Below are 17,956 nucleotides of genomic sequence, written 5' to 3' on the forward strand. Positions count from 1 at the left end.
GATCAAGAAGGTCGGCGCGTTCGGCAGGTGTGAGGGTATCGGCGATGGCACTCGAGAATGCATCCTTGGACGTCTCCTCAAGCGCGGACATCGAAGATGACTGGCCAGAGTCGACATCAAAAGAGTCTCCGGGCACGTCAACCAAAGACGAAGAGTCGAGGAGTTCCACGATTCCAAGGCATTCACCAACGAGCAACGTAATAGGCGCACAGAGGGGTTTCCAAAGGATATACTGCTGCAGCCGCCAGCCATGTCAAGTGTTGCGAATGGTAGTGGCAGAGATTTACGGCTCATGAAGACGTCGGACGGTGTGAAGAGGACCGTTGCATCAGTGACGGCATCGCAAGAGACGGGTACGAGAGCGAAGGAGCCAGGTGGAATATCTGTGCCCTCGCGCACGGTAAGTTTAGAAGGGTGGTCACAATCTTCGTGCAAGGGTGCGTCACAAGGCGAAAATTCAACTTCGGCGCAGGCGCATTGGATCACGGCTTTATGACGGGATAAGAAGTCCCATCCGAGGATGACGTCATGCGAGCAGGTGGGAAGAACAATACACTCGACTATGTAAGCAGTGCCGTGAATAAGCACACGTACAGTACAGGCTGCGTGCGGAGTGACAGGCTGCGCGCTTGCCGTACGAAGCGAAAGTCCCGAAAGCGGCGTGGTCACCTTGCGCAGTGAACGGCACAGTTTGGCGGCTATCACAGAAACGGCTGCGCCGGTATCCACAAGAGCGAATGCAGGAACACCTTCCCCACAAATTTCGACCCTGTTAGCAGGACAGGCGCGAGGACTTAGATAGTTCGAATGGGGCGCTGTTCTTTCCTCGTGAACTGCGACGTTCAGTTTTCCTGGTCAGGTGGTGCGGGTCGCCGACGCATTGGGGAGAGCGAGCGTCGGCGTGGGGATGGCGAGCGACGCGAAGGAAATTCTGGAAGGTCCGCACGAGCGTACGGTTGGGGGGAAGGAGCGGCGTATTAGCAAAAGTGCTGGCTACCGTACTGGAAGGGCCGAGAGGCGTCGCCGAACGCTTGAGGCCGACGGCGGCAATATCGGGCGACGTGTCCGGGAGTGCGGCAAGAATAACAGATGGGACAATTGTCAGGCGTCCTCCAAGGATTAGCTCTCAGTGCAGTCCAAGATGCAGCATGGGCTTCCGGTGGCACCGGTTGGGAATGGGTTGCGAAAGACGCAGTCAGAGGCCTGCCTACTGCCTGCGCGTACGTAAGAGGCGCGGCCACAGGCAGGACTGGCTGCGCATAGGTGGGAGGCGTGGCGACAGGCTGCACTGCCAGCGCAGAGTTGAGATTCGTGGCTGCAGGTGGCTGATGGTGTGCGTAAGGGACAATTTGAGCGACCTCTTCGGAGATGACAGTGCGGAGCGTGTTTGGAAGACGGGAGGTGGGCTCCTGAGTGAAGGGAATTAAATAAAGTTGGCGGGCAACTTCCTCACGCACGGTGTCCTTGACCCGCAGAAAGAATGAGGATGGGTCGTACATGCTGCCAAGGCTTGCCACCAAGTCATCGCTTCCCAGAGCATGCCGAGTCGAAGCGCGTTGCTTCCTTAACTTATCATAACTTTGGCATAGGCTGACGATTTCGGACACAGCGCGCGGATTCCTGGCTAGGAGCATCTGGAAAGCGCCGTCATCGATGCCCTTCAGTATATAGTGAATTCGCTCAGCTTCGGGAATTGCGGCGTTGACTCGTTTACACAGGTCCACGGCGTCTTCAATGTAGCTCGTGAACGTTTCGGCCGTCTGCTGTGCTCGGGCGCGCAAGCATTGTTCAGCGCGCAGCTTGCGAACAGCGCGTCGGCCGAACACTTCCGTAAAGGTTGTCTTGAAGATTGACCATGTGGGTAAGTCACTTTCGTGGTTGTGAAACCAGAGTTGGGCAACACCAGCCAGATCAATCATGATGTGGGTTAACTTCGCTGGCTCATCCCATTTGTTGTGCGCGCTCACCCGTTCATATGACGCCAACCAGTCTTCTACGTCTTCGTCGTCTGCACGGCTGAAGATCTTGGGGTCCTGTTGTCGTGGAACGCCGGTGCAAGTGACGGACTGTGGCGTCGGTGCCGTTTGGGATGAGCTGTCGGTCATAGCGGGCGATAGCGTTCTTGATCGCAGCTCCAGGGTTTCAAGCGACGGGGTTTGAGTCCCAGCACCTCCACCAATTGAGAAGAGGTTTATTGGTGGCTCCTAATGCAAAAGCGCAGCGACCGGGAACGGCGAGACAGCCCGAAGCACTGTCCAAGAAGGCGACAGTAATCAGCAGCGCGAGCGGAGCCGAGCCGCGCGTTGGCGATGCGGCTGTGCCGCGAGGCGCGTCTTCTTCTTCACAGATCATCTAATTTTTCGGCACACATGAAAGCTTTTCCACATATATGCACACAGACTAAGCCAAGTTTTGCAACAATTTTGTCAGTGGGCACTGTTTCCGTACCTGCTGAAGGTCAGACAAACGTTCCACTCAACTAAATGAATGAGGAGAGAAGATGCTGATGTTGATTGGGCTGGCAGAGTATGGACGAGTTGCACCGAAGTCGGATGCACCACTGAGCACTTGTTTTATACCATTGTCATGCAATCATCGTTATACAGTCGTAATTATGCAATACGTTATAGCATCCTTATTTTGACGTCACAGTCATTAAGCTTTATAATTCTTCTACCTCCGATTTTCGTCATTCCGTCGTCATCATAAATTCGTCGTGCTGTTATGGTCACGCTGTAGTTTTAACATTGTCATCACTTCGGTAACGTCAGCCCATTTCCACATGGCGCATTCGTTCTACTGCATTCGTCTTTCTATCGATGTCCGTCCATCTTTGTCGTTATATCTGTTAATCATGGTGTCGTGATTAAAGCGTTGCTACGCCATTGTGATCATGTTGGTGTCGTCACTGCGTCGTCGACAGACTGAGGCAATTATGCAGTGCTTCCCATTTGACTGTCGTCATACAATCGTCGATGTGCCATCGTCCTCATGCACTTGTCGTCATTCCATACGAGCAACACAAAATATTTTTTTCCAGCTTAAAAGCCCGCAAAATCACGCGATTGGTCGCACGCGTATACTTGCATGGCACTTTTACGCGTTTTGTTGGCTTCCTTCAATGCTGGGAAAATCTTTTATGTAGCACGTATAACGCAAGACAAAGATGGATTGGGAATTTTTCATAGTGGCTTAAACTTTTCTGATTTACAATAGTGCTCTTCCTATAGTGTTTGATAACTGAATGATCGATTTGTAAAGATTTGTTTAGTTAAATAAAGTGCATAAAAATTGTGCGACTTGCTCCAAGCGACGGCAAAAAACATGTCCTTGGTTCTTCCGAGCTGCGTGGCAGGTACATTTTTGTTTTATTTTGACAGTAGTTATGCGGGAAGTCAGACAGCCTGTATATTCAGACACGCGGCACGCGCGTACTACGCGGCGTTGCCAGAACGTTGTGCCGTCTGTCGAGAGAGGCATGTGGCTGCACACACCTCTTATGCACGACGCGATTCGGTGATGGCAGTGCGCCGTCCCTACATTGCTTCAAAGCTAGTGGCACTAACGTCGACATTCATCATGAGATTCGTTGTGCCGAAATTATTCCAGTGCTATGTGGCTTTCTGACGATGACTACAGATGAAAAAGAAATAGCTAATTATATGAAATAACATTCGAATCTTAGGCGGCAGCATCTGCTGCAGCCACTCTTAAATTTGTCTGCAGGTTTGGCACAACAACGCGTACTCTTTCGTTCCACAGCTGTCACGTTTCCCTGCCTTACTACAAAGCATGGGATACATCCCAGGAACTTCTACACTGAACTTCGCACGTTAGCAAGAGAAGCGTCAGCACGACAAAGAATGTTCGCTGGCTTCTCTTACACTGAGCAAAAATGATGCCATACCCAGAGTGCATTCGGCGCGTCGCTGTCACTGTGACCAGAAAGCGTAAAAGTGTTTTTATAACAAGTCAATGAACATAACAGGAGTTTTTGTGAAATTTTACATTTTGATAATATTTAAACACCTTAGGTGAGGCTACAGTTCTAAGAAACGCGATAATAGGCGCACTACTACGCGCGTAAATAGGCAACAAACATTCATTTCACTGCGGCACGTCTACTAGTGTAACATTACCTGACCTCCACCGAATGGTTTGCTGCAAAGCCGCACGCATGGCGCAACCTGCCTTCTCGGTTCGTCTTCCGCCCTGATACCCGCTTCAAGTCACCTCCAACACGCTGCGGGGACCACGTTGGGCGTATACGGGACCACTCGGCCAGCAGTCACAGGTTAGGCACGGCCGAGCCTGTGGCAACTCCCGAGGTGCGGGAGTTGTCAATGAAGGCCTAAGAGGATTTTGTTACTCCAAGACGTAAAATAAGATAGAGGTATGGCGTCTTGCAGAGCCCGCAACTCCAACGAAATGCAAAGGACAGAAGAGGGGCTTAAATATATGTACACGCTATTTACAATGCATTCCCTAGAACACAAGATGGAAGACAGGCCGCGCGACATCAGCGAGTCTCGTTGCCTCCTCTACTGCCCTCAGCTTCATCTTTGGCTGTGCTTGGTAACAAAATGGTGCCTTCTATTTTCTTGTAGCGCAGGCAGAGTGAGAGCTAGACGGAAAAACAAATTACACCAACAAACAGCGCTACCTTTCAAAACAATTGTGTTTCTAGATCTCGCAGGCGTAATTATAACTTCATAGGAAATGTCGACATTACCTGCCGTGGTTGGTCAGTGGCTATGGTGTTGGGCTGCTGAGCACGAGGTCGCGGGATTGAATCCGGGCCACGGCGGCCGCATTTCGATGGAAGCGAAAACACCCGTGTACTTATATTTAGGTGCACTCTAAAGAACCCCAGGTGGTCGAAATTTCCGCAGTCCTCCACTACGGCGTCCCTCATAATCAGAAATTGGTTTTGGTGCGTAAAACCCCATAATTTATTTTTTAACATGTCGACATTGTTCGGTAAAGAACAAAAAGGGGAAGACTACACGCAGATACTTTTTGGTTCAATGCTAACAGAGATGTTTTTTATTGATAAAAAAATGCTGGCTCATGCATTACAATGTTGGTGCCATAACGCCGGTCCATCAATTTTTGACTGATAAGTCAACTTTGCTTTTCGCCTTTGTAAAATATTATTTAAGTAAGCAAAAGCAGTTATTCCCTTTAGTATGCGATTTTACAAAATAATAGCTGCTTATAGGTAGTTTTCTTCAGTGCATATAGTCGAACATACGACCAAGACGCGCTGGAAAGAGGCAGCGCGAAAGAGAAAAGAAAGGTAGTGGTTGTCACTCAAATTTTCTCTGAAAACACTAGACACATTCGACAACTCAGTAAATGCTGCCCCTCGCGATTGAACAATACCTGAAACCTACTAAGAAATAAAAAAGGAACCTGCCGAACGTCCAGAGAAGTCGCTGACGCACACCATCGACACGTAAAGCCCTATTTATCAGTTTGCGGTTCATTTAAATTGCATAAAACCTACATCACATTGCCTGAATTTGCCCTGAAGTTTCTATGATGAAGTATTCTCAGTAACTTTATGTTTTTTCTTCAATGCTCCCGTTGAATCCAAAAGAAAATGATTCGACTTATTCACTACTGGTATGTTTTGTTCAACTGCAATTATCAGTGAGAAATAATTATAAGGCCCTTGAGGAAGAAAAGCCGCCTTCTTACGCAACGAGTGGTAAGAAAAATCATCATCAGTGACGACATTAGCATCTCATATGTCGCCAGTAGTAATACATATTTAAGGTTAGAACAAGTTATAGTAAGCTCACTTAAGATGGCGTAAGTGAATTAGGGTGAACTAAAGTGAACCCTTATATATAGCTGTCATTGATTACGAGAAAGCGTTTGATTCAGTCGGAAGCTCAGCAGTCGTGGAGGCATTACGGAATCAGGGTGTAGACGAGCCGTATGTAAAATTACTGAAATATATCTATAGCGGCTCCACAGCCACCGAAGTCTTCCATAAAGGAAGCAACAAAATCCCAATAAAGAAAGGCGTCAGACAGAGAGATATGATCTCCCTCCAACGCTATTCACAGCGTGTTTACAGGAGGTATTTAGAGACCTGGATTGGGAAGAATTGGGGATAAGAGTTATTGGAGAATACCTTAGTAATTTGCGATTCGCTGATGATATTGCCTTGCTTAGTAACTCAGGCGACCTGCTGCAATGCATGCTCACTGACCTGGAGAGGCAAAGCAGAAGGGTGGGTCTAAAGATTAATCTGCAGTAAACTGAAGTAATGTTCAACACTATCGAAAGGGAACAGCAGTTTACAATAGGCAGCAACGCACTGGAAGAGGTAAGGGAATACATCTACTAAGGGCAGGTAGTGACTGCGGATCCGGATCATGATACTGAAATAATCAGACGAATAAGAATGGGCTGGGGTGCGTTTGGCAGGCATTCTCAGATCATGAGCAGCAGGTTGCCATTATCCCTCAAGAGAAAAGTGTTTTACTGCGGTGTCTTACCAGTACTCACGTACGGGGCAGAAACCTGGAGGCTTGCGAAAAGGGTTCTACTTAAATTGAGGACGACGCAACGAGCTATGGAAAAAGAATGATGGGTGTAACGTTAAGGGATGAGAAAAGAGCAGATTGGGTGAGGGAACAAACGTGAGTTAATGACATCTTAGTTGAAATTAAGAAAAAGAAATGGGTATGGGCAGAACTTGTAATGAGGAGGGTGGGATGGAATGTTCGTGTACTCAAAGGTTCTGACGGTTCTCTTAGGCGGATCCTCCGAGAACCCAATTGAGGACAAAGCCATTGGTTTCGAAAGTACACACAAACTTTTAATGGAACTAAACAGAGGCTAAAATAAATAGAAGAAAATTGGACACATAAAAGAAACACTCAAATAGACATCACGGTAGTAAGAAACACACTTGGGGCTAGTATGAAGTTAACTAGTGCGCGTGTCAGGGCTTGCCACGGCAGCAGGGACGCGCAACAGTCTCGACGCGGAGACGCGGCGGCAAGTTGACGAAAGTTGTGCCGGTCTCACCAAAGGTCGGGGTGTGCGATGGTTGACCGGGCGACCGGAGTGGACCAGCTCCGGCTTGGAGAGGTAAGACAGGCGGCTTGGTGAGAACGCAGACGGGGGCGGCGTTCTCGCAGGGCAGCTGGCGTAGAACTCGGGCCCGTAGACCGAGTGTTCTCGTCGTGTGCACGAGCGCAGAAGCTCAGCGGCCTGGAGCAGCTGGCGGCACGCTTCGGTAGACGGGCGATGCACAGGAACGGGTTGGCAGGAGGCCCCGGTCGGGTGAAGTCCTGTTGGCTCGGGTCCGGAACCTGACGGCCCGTCTTCAACTCGCGGTCCGGTGGCCGACCTTCTCCTGGTGTCGCTTTCTGGAATTCTCCCTCATGTCGCCTGCGTCTCCCGGCGTCTCCCCCCTTCTGCCAGCGCACCACGCTTTTAACGCGATAGCGTTAAGGAGCTCGTGTCGCAGAAAAGCCGGTGTCATCGGCGTTGGTGTCGGCGTCGGGGTCGGCGTCGGCGGCGTTGGCCGTGAGCGATAAATCCCAGCAGGCACATCATGAATAAAAAACAACTTACAAGATGGGCTGGGTGGGAATCGAACCAGGGTCTCCGGAGTGTGAGACGGAGGCGCTACCACTGAGCCACGAGTTCGATGCTTCAAAGCGGTACAAAAGCGCGTCTAGTGAATGCGGTGTTGCCTTAGAAACGAGCTGTTTCTAAGGCTCAGGCGTGCGTCGCTTGCTCAGGCGCACTTTTTGTTGCCGCGCCGAACGCTGCGTTGCTCAACGCTCACCGCGTCCGATGCGGGGCGCGTTGTCTCTGCGCCGTGGCCCACTGTCTTACACCCATTGGCGGTTCGAGGGGAACGCTGTCGCGTTCCACTCTTTGAAGGCGAAGCTTAAGCGTCCTCCAATTTTTTTTCTTCTGCTCTTGCCGATTTGTCGTTTTCTCATTGGTTGGTTGGCGCTCCATGGATTTTCTTAATTGGTTGGCTTTTCTTTCTTTAGTTGCTTTTCTTGCGCCGCGCGTTCACGTGCCGGACGCTCTTCGGCGTTGTCGTTTTCCTCCTTCCAGCATGGAATTCGCCTCGGCACGCGCACTCCTTGTCGCCTGCTCCTGTCCGTCCCGATCACCGCACCATGTCGTGCACCACACATCACAGAGGGAAGATAACCGATGGTCATTAAAGGTTACGTACTGGATTCCAAGGGAAGGGAAGCGTAGCAGGGGGCGGCAGAAAGTTAGGTGGGTGGATGACATTAAGAAGTTTGCAGGGACAACATGGCCACAATTAGTACATGACCGGGGTAGTTGGAGAAGTATGGGAGAGGCCTTTGCCCTGCAGTGGGCGTAACCAGGCTGATGATGATGATAATGAAAATAAATGAAGGTGATTGGAAGGGGAGTTAAGTTCATTAAGTGGATTAATGTAAAATAAGGTTCGTACAAATGAGAGCGATGTTTACTACGGAGCACTAGGGTAGAATAATAAAATTAATACGGTATATGACGGGTTGAGGCAAATAAAGATTAGGCCAAGGGTGAATTAAGGTGGACAACAGTGGTGTTATTTAGGGCACGCGACAATGTATAAGGTCACGTATCATGGACACAAATATTTAATTATAGAATTCAATGCTCTTACATTGAAATAACGTAACGATACCTAATTGACTGGCAAATTTTCGGCCGCAAAATCTTCACAGCATTTTGCACAACTCCGGTATGATATTTTGTCCAGCGAATGTCCACTAGCTGCGGCTCATACACCATGCGATAATTGACTATCTTTGTTGAAAGTAAACCACTGCAAGAGATATAGTATTTACTCTGACAAGGACCTGTGCACCTGTTTCTTTGATCACCATCTACCAGCAGGGAGCACAAGCTACGCCATAGAGCTTTTCTATTATTTACTCCTCTTTTAACTCATATGGATTGTAGGCACCCAACAATAATACGGGCGCAACAGATAACAGACCTCGAAAAAGAATGATTCACTTGTGGAAACCAGCGTTGTTAACAACGGTGTACGTGCAACTCCCATAGCATTTTTTTTCGCTTTTGTTCCAGTACAGTGTCATCGGTGATCAACTCTCATGCCGCTACTTTCTACACTGGCATTGTGGCACCGCATTTTAAGATGACCGCCCGACAAGCCAGCACGGTTACCCACGTTCTGGGTGAGTGACACACTTGCCTGTAATGAATCACAACAACGGACGCTTGATGAAAGCTCTTTCTTTATCTAACACACCACAGAGAACAACAGGATCAACATCGAGTGACCGTGGTAGATCCTGTAATCATTTATAGCAATAGATCTGCAGCGGTCTTTTCCGCCATCACAAAATTACCCTGCTTTTATACTTCTGGGATAACGCAAACAGTGAGACGTAGTTCGTTGCGCATCCAATCAATGAATTTGAATAAGAAGGAGTAGAAAACTAGCTCTAGCGGCGGCCTTACTTACTTTCTTTTCACACCACTGATCGGCCTCTGGTAGCCTAACCAGCTCAGTCACAGCTTGGTTCAGCACACTGTCTGACAAGGAACCCAGGTGAACTGACGAGGAGATTTATATCCCTGCTTCTCTGCGTGTTTTGTAAGTGTACTAAAGAATCAAATCGGGCACATTGCGTTATGAGTGAGAAGAAGCGTCTGATCAAGTTAATACGAGAATATGCAGATACCATGTAGCTGAACAGAACAAAGTTATTGTTTGGCGTCGCTTGGAGATATTCATTTATTTGAGTCCGCTTATAATGATAATTAGTTGTAATTTCAACGAAAATATTATTATTAGATAAAAAGCGTCAATGAGAAAATTGTAGAGGGACATAAAAAACTCCCGATGCAGCTTTCTTTTGGTCAATACGTGCTACATAAATGTGTTTTCTCGAGCGTGAAACAAGCCCGCGAATACGCAAAACGTTCCTCGAGCAGCCAGTCGCGCGGCAATTTTGCATGAATTTGCGGGCTTCTCTTAGGCTCGGAAAAACACTTTTATGTAGCACGTATTGAGCAACAGCAACCCTTATAAGGAGTTTTTTTTGTCGCTCTACAATTGTCTCATGACACTTTTAATCTAATTATGATATTTTACAAATAGAATACTTAAGACAAATTTTCTATTTAGGTAGAATTAAAAGAATAGTTTGAGTGTCTCCAAGAGAAGGCAAACAACCTTACCTTCGTTGTGACCAGGTACATGGCATTGGCATATTTTTAAGCTACGGCTAAAGTTTGCTGGGACACCCTGCATATTGCCGACGATGGTGCTCTACTTTGTCGGGGGCTACTTCGGGAGCTCTCCTCCGGGAACTGGCGTTCAAGTGTCGAACACGAAGTACTGAATACGCGTCGCTTCATCGTTAGACCATTAGCTTTCTTAGGCTACACTTTGACTACTACCTACAATAAGTGCCAGAAGATACGGTGTTGTCGGGAAAAAGCAAAAGATACCGTCATCCTGAAGAAATCTTGCCAAGTATGGAACCCCTAGAGAAAAACAAAGTCGCTGTGTAAAAATCATAGCAGTGAGGACTAATGCTATCAATGGATACGTTTGCCGCTCAGGCACCCGTTGTCTTCAACATCCCCGTGTCTAATAAGTGGCCGAAGTGGAAGAAATGCTTTGAAAGCTGCAGCAATTTCTCTGGACTGGGTAGCAAGTCCGAGTAATTCCACGTGATGACTCACCTGTACGTCATGACTGATGAAGCGGCAGTAGTCTCTGCCATGTTTAACTATATCGGAGACGACGCCAAGATAGTCATGCCAGCCGTTCAACACTTCCACGTCAAAAACACACGTTCGCACATGTCTATTCCAACACGCAAGTTCAGCAGTAAGGTATGTCAGTAGAAGATTTCATCAATTTGTTCCACGCAGTCTCTAAAATCACTAGATTTGACACCATTCAGGAAGAGTTCATGCGCAACCACCTCTTTGTCTGCACACTGGAGATGGCAATCAGCAAAGGTACAAGTCGACAGTGACCCTACAATACCTAAAGCTTTTTCAGTGGTGAAACAGACAAAGAGGCTTCGAGAACAAGATGAATATCACCGTAAGGAGCAGGCTGTCAACGAAATTAGGTCAGATAGCAGCACAAAACAAGGGAATAAATTTTTTTTAAGGAGTCGCTCACAATCGAGGCGCCATGCCAAACTGAGAACAGAAGCGTTTACTTTCCCACAAAACAAGTGTTGAAAATGGTGCGGTTGGTGCGGATGCCACCGACATCCTCGTTCCCATTCCCCAGCTCAGTCAGAAACATGCGAATATGCGGTCAAAATTTCTCTGCTGCGTCTATGCCATTAAAGCTTACCCTCTACAAAACGGCAGTGCGACTAAAGCTAGAATATGCATCCACCGTGTTGGATCCCTATCGAATCACACTGATAAACAGGCTAAAATCCATCCAGAATCGCGCAGCACGTTTCATCTTATCTAACTATTCCCATTACGCCAGCATTACTTCCATGAAAAACACACTTACATTACCGGAGCTTTCATTGCGCCGCAAATGTTTTAGACTGTGTCTTTTCCACAGGCTGTATCACCACAAACCCCTCAAAGGATCATCTTATTACTCGCCCTTCATACATGTCATCCCGTTTCGATCACATGTTTAAAGTTGGGGTTCCATACTTTAGAACAAAAGTGTGTCATGGTTCTTTTATTCCTAAGACCAGCGCCGACTGGAACGACCTTCCTCCCTCCATCGCAGCCATTTCTGACGTTGGCCATTTCAAGACTGCTGTACTTTCCGCCGTTTTGTAAATACATATTATTGTATAATTATGCACTGTTTTTCTTTCACTTACCACTCCTTTCTGTAATGCCTTCGGGCCAGGAAAGTATCCGAAATAAATAAATAAATATGCGCGAAAATGCTGCTACGCATCAGCCTCCATATCTCGAGCAGTTGACTACGTCGAGAAACAGATGAAAGGCAATGAAAGAGCGTCCTTCGGCATCGATAAATAGTAGAGAACCGATCTGTGAAACTTCCTGTGAAACTATCGTCACCGCCCAGGATGAGCCGATCAAGTTCGAAATGGAGAAAACTGCTGAATGAACAGCAATACCTCTCGGAATCTTCGAGATGCTACAGTACCATCCTCAGCTCAATGGCATGGCAACGTCTGTTCGGGCAAGACTGCAATATTTTGACTACCAAATGAGTAATCAAACACAAACTTGCATGCAAAAATCTTTCCGCTACCAAAGGCATCTAAATCTTGGATGGTATACACACAGCTTTGCTTGGAGGACTTCAATACGGAGCACCACATTTGCTTGCATACCTGAGCACAGCCATTCACCTTGATCTTACCTCGACGCATTCCGATTCCTCTATGTACCCTACGCAACAGCAGATGCGAAGTAATAAGGTAATTTAACCAGTATATAACCTGTGGAGTGCTGCGTTCCAACTGAAGTTGCTCTCGAAACCAGGGGAAATGTCAAAGTCTGCGTGTATATTACAGAACTAACCCGCGACTTAATAAGCGAATGCCCACTGTAGATACTCTCGAAATCACGGGAAATGTGAAAGTCTGCGTGTATATTACAGAACTAACCCGCGACTTAATAAGCGCATGCCCACTGAAGTTGCTCTCGAAAGCACAGGAGATGTCAAAGTCTGCAAGTTGTTGCAAATGGGTCGCAAGCCCCAAGGGTAGCGTTGGCCTGGTGGCCTGGAGCACAGCTGGAAGCATCCGAAGGTCCTGGCAAAGGATGAGTCGACTGCTAATAGAACAACTTGTTTATTCTAGCATCGCAAAAGAGCGGCTGGTCAGGTCGACCGAAGTGGAGAAACGGGAGACCACGTTACTCGACTGAATAAATCGAAGCTTTCTCTTGGCGTCCGGGGGCAGCTGCTTTTATACTCTCGGAGTCGAGGGCGAGAAGGAACGGCTCGGAAGAGGCGCACGTGACGGCGGCGCACGGACACGTTGTGACAAGTGACAAGTATCCGCCGGGCCGGCGCCGGTCAGACCTCCTCGCTTCACAGTTGGGGAGCTCCTCTTCAGGCTACCGCGCTTTGACAAGCATGGGCACCAACACACACACACACACACACACACACGCACACACACACACACGCACGCACGCACGCACGCACGCACGCACACACACACACACACACACGCACGCACGCACGCACGCACACACACACACACACACACACACACACACGAAGACACGCGGCCTGGACGCGCTTAGCAGGAGGCGTTGGGACAGCGCTGAATTGGCCAAAATGTTCGCCGCTGTGAACAAAGCCCCGGCGTCCATTGCATCCGCGACGGCTATACTGCACGTCGGAGGCGAAACGTAACAGTGTGTATTACAGAACTACCCGCGACTTAATAAGCGAATGCCCATTGAAGTTGCTCTCGAAAGCACGGGAAATGTCAAAGCCTGCGTGTATATTACGGAACTAACCCACGACCTAATAAGCGAATGCCGACTGCAGTTGCTCTTGAAAGCACGGGAAATGTCATTGTCTGCGTGTATATTACAGAACTAACCCGCGACTTAATAACCGAATGCCCACTGAAGTTGCTCTAGAAAGCACGGGAAATGTCATTGTCTGCGTGTATATTACAGAACTAACCCGCGACTTATTAAGCGAACGCCCACTGAAGTTGCTCTCGAAAGCACGGGAAATGGGAAAGTCTGCGTGCATAATACGGAACTAACCCGCGACCTAATAAGCGAATGCCCAATAAGTTGCTCTCGAAAGCACGGGAAATGTCAAGTCTGCGTGTATATTACAAAACTAACCCACGACTTAATAAGCGAATGCCCACTGAAGTTGCTCTCTAATGCACGGGAAATGTCAAAGTCTGCGTGGATATTACAGAACTTACCCGCGACTTGATAAGCGAATGCCCACTGAAGTTGCTCTCGAATGCACGGGAAATGTCAAAGTCTGCGTGTATAATACAGAACTTACCCGCGACTTGATAAGCAAATGCCCAATAAGTTGCTCTCGAAAGCACGGGAAATGTCAAAGTCTGCGTGTATATTACAGAACTAACCCGCGACTTAATAAGCGAATGCCCGATAAGTTGCTCTCGAAAGCACGGGAAATGTCAAAGTCTGCGTGTATATTACAGAACTTACCCGCGACTTGATAAGCGAATGCCCAGTGAAGTTGCTCTCGAATGCACGGGAAATGTCAAAGTCTGCGTGTATATTACAGAACTTACCCGCCACTTGATAAGCGAATGCCCACTGAAGTTGCTCTCGAATGCACGGGAAATGTCAAAGTCTGCGTGTATATTACAGAACTTACCCGCGACTTGATAAGCGAATGCCACCCATTACCTTGTGTCGAGCCCACACTTGGACTGATTGATGGTGTCACTGAAGTCGCCCATTACCTTCATGCGAGAAACACAAAACCTAACCACCTTCACCTTACACTTCGGATGTTTTGTTTATGAGACCGCCATGAGCGCACACATGAGCGTTGCAATATTTCCATAGGAAATTTCTAAATTCCTGCAAAGAGTCAATAAAGTGGTGTGCGTTATGGATGGTATTCATCTGTGGGGCTCAATAGATTTATACTACAAGGAGCTATTCTCTACTGCAACGCTTAACCTATGCTTGACTGGCCCTGAATGCTAAAAACTGGTTCTTTGAGCGCAATGACTGACCTTTCTGGGCCATAGGCTTGACCAAAGTGGCAATCGTCCAGATGGAAAAACAGTTGAAGCTGTTTCGTCGATGAAAATAAAACGTATTTGCAGATTATTCCAACAATGGCTACCTATAATGCACGCTTTCTGCCTAACCTTGCAGAAGTCCCACAACCTCGGATTATTTTGTTCGCAAAGAAAGAAGCCTTCGCAGTTACTGGTCAGAGCGACGACCATGTGACACCTGGACGCGCTTATTGCCTTCTAGAACTGTTAGCCGTCCCCGATCCTGCAAGCAAGACGAGAATTTCTCATGACGCATCATCTTTCACACTTACAGCAGTGCTACAATAGAAACGTATGCGAATTACGCAGTCGTGGTTTACTCTTCGCGATTATGTTTGGAGACGAAAGAGCCCTATGCTCATACCGAAAAAGAAGCTCTCGAGCTCGCGCGGGCCTTCGGAGAGTTCACCGGAAAAGGACGTTCATTCTGGAGACCAACAAAAAGCCACTGGTACGTATCGTCACAACGAAAGTTTTTATAATCTTACTGCGAGGTAACAAAGCCTCAAAATGAGGTGAAGACATTGTCTATGTTCCTGGCAAATAACTCGAACCCGTTCACACACCTTTAGAAGTCTCACTTTCCGACACAAATCATTCAGGCCTGTAGCAAGAGGATGAGAAATTTAAAAGGCTGTATAAAAAGTTCAGTTCCGATCAAGAGATATTGTATAAAAGAATTTGGTGAAAGTTAGGTGTCCGATCCAGGCTTCCAACAATCGCGCAAGCTGTGTAAAGGCGAATGACCATCACCGCAAGATCTATCTCCAGACTTAAAAGCCTTTTTTTTGGAAACAGACACCATTTTCCTGTGGATGATGAGCTCCTCTGGTGTGGTATGCATGTAGCCTTTCCCAAGCATAACAGACAGTATATTCCAGGTTTCTACTATATGAAAGACCTCTAAAGAAACAGTCTTATAATATTTTAAGCGCGAACGAAGACGGGGCCATGGCTGTTCACGCTTAAAATCTTATTAGGGTATGGAACACCAGCTAGCCCGAACTTTCACCCTGCAAAGACACAACCACGTACGAAAAAAAAAAAAATTGCCCTGGTGACGAAGTAACGGAAGCGGCAAAACGCTGAGAGTAAAAATTCACCAATATTTATGATACTCCCTAATACAAAATTGCAATGCAGCCCTATTCATGCTTTCATTTCCCAGTATATTGAGGCTACGCACCAATCACCGCACCGACTGGCAGTGCCGCGCCGTGCTGCGCTACACGATACAGATTGGCAACTTAGTTGCCGCTTCCTGGTAACTGCACCTTATGAAACCATAATACTTATCGGGAGAAGCTTGCCGCGAACGTTATGCGTGCTTTCTGCTTGTTTTCCTTTTTTCCCCCCGCTCTGCCGGCGTCGCCGTGGATGTGCTGTCGTCTTCCATAGCCCACAGCGCTGCGCGTTTGCTCTTAATTTTTCACTGTACTCGTTTGGTCGGTTACGCCCAAGGACAGTGTCGATGCTCGCCGCAGGAACGGGCGCCTAAGAGCTTCGCTAAAAAATGAATAGAAGTGTGGTAAATTTACCGTCCACAGATATATGCCAATGCTCAGCAGTGAGTTCACCAACATGTCATGGTAGCGTTTAGCTATGGACGCATTTCACATCGAAGATACGTGGTAGTTTACACTCACTGAACACTTTTCAATATCCCTCGAACTGCTGCACCTAGAGGATCTAACAAATGCAGTACTCGCAAATCACCTTATATCTATTTTGGTACGTCGTGGCATTCCGGAAGAAGCGATGTGAGACAACCGACCTTACCTCTCGTAATCAGAAATTGGGAACTTCACTCATCAATATGATTTCCAGCACGTTACCTCTATCCGACGCTGCATGGTTGACCGCGCCGGTGAGCGAATTGGTGGCCCGCTCGTGCTTTTCGGAGGTAACCTGCGCCGGGTGGAAAGGTAAGGGCAAGCGGAAATGGCTCGTTGTTCTACGTGCAATGTCTTTCTGCGCATCTTGTAAAATAGATCACGCAATCTAAGCTATCAATATTTTGGAAACGTTCTCACCTTTCTGCCTGCGGCTCTTCAAAGCGCCAGCGTTCCGACCGCTACGGCTGGCGGTCAATGAGTGAGATGTGTTCATGTATTCCTATGCCCACGTGACAGCATGTATGGTCGTTTTGCTATTTTGTCAGTGAGCTAATCTTTACTGCAAATTACAGCCCTGATAAGACTATGAGACCAATTTCACGTAGGTGTCTAGTACTTTTCAATTGCTGTTAATTCCTCGCCTTTACGGCGATACTGCGGCTTATTCTGAGGGTTGTCGTGCTATTGCTTGCGTGGTTACGCTAAGACTGATGTCTTGTCAGTCGAAGTAATTATTATTCTAGCTTACTAGGTGAAAATTCATTCGATCCATATTTATCGGTGCTTACAGAGGCTACAAGTGGTGGGCTTATGACAGTGTTCTCCCTGGTGGTGCCTTACATGGGTACAGCGATCAGGGTAAGACTTCAAGTGTAAACGAAATCGATGATTCTTGCTTTTCCTGTTGAAACAAGAAGGGCGGCTTGTCTGCAGGTGCATAACTTACCAGCAACATTTCCGCCAAAGCACCGCATTTCAGCACATTTAAGGAAGTCTAAAATATATAGGTGCCTCAGGGCGTTCTTCTTTCAAAGGGCATCCCCAGATGTTCAAACATGACATCCATTAAAGATATTTACGCGTGCATTATAAAGCACTGACTAACGCGGTTGTAATGGACAAGCATAGCAGGAGTCATTAATAACCTTGACCAAGTCGCTACAATTTTGGTGCAGAAGGCTGAAATTTGGAAAGAAAAAATGAGGTGATACTCTTTGCTTATAAAAGAAACCGTGATGTTTTATGCTGAACGAACATACGAGATAAAAAGTACATGATAAATACAAATTAGGCACTCCACTCTATTTAACAACTTAAGAATTTCTAGCGGTCATGTGATTCCAATCTCTCGTGGACTTTCCTACTTCTGAATTGTGTGTCAAATTAAAGGTTTACAAAGAAATTGAAAATGAAGTTTATTCAAAATAGAAAAGTACACAGGAAATGTTCTACAGGACATCTGGATCCCTAGCTCAAGGCTAGTTGGGATCCATGCTAATTATTAATTCACAATCTTAACATCAATACGAAGAAGTATAAGTAATTCATATATATATAAACATTCATTTAAAACACAAGGCAGGGTACGTG

At 47.2% G+C, this 17,956-nt stretch overlaps 1 protein-coding gene across 1 annotated transcript in view; it reads left to right on the forward strand.

Moving 5' to 3' along the window:
• The window catches only part of LOC135899414 (putative sodium-dependent multivitamin transporter), a 133,217-nt gene that overhangs the window by 49,296 nt on the left and 65,965 nt on the right, over window positions 1–17,956 (forward strand). Inside the window, exons 5-6 of the mRNA XM_065428660.2 lie at window positions 9,097–9,206; window positions 17,157–17,224. Of these exons, the coding sequence (XP_065284732.2) occupies window positions 9,097–9,206; window positions 17,157–17,224 (178 nt within the window). The remainder of the gene's footprint in view (window positions 1–9,096; window positions 9,207–17,156; window positions 17,225–17,956) is intronic.

Source organism: Dermacentor albipictus, chromosome 6 (genome assembly GCF_038994185.2).
Source record: "Dermacentor albipictus isolate Rhodes 1998 colony chromosome 6, USDA_Dalb.pri_finalv2, whole genome shotgun sequence".
In the NCBI taxonomy this organism is placed as follows: Eukaryota; Metazoa; Arthropoda; class Arachnida; order Ixodida; family Ixodidae; genus Dermacentor; species Dermacentor albipictus.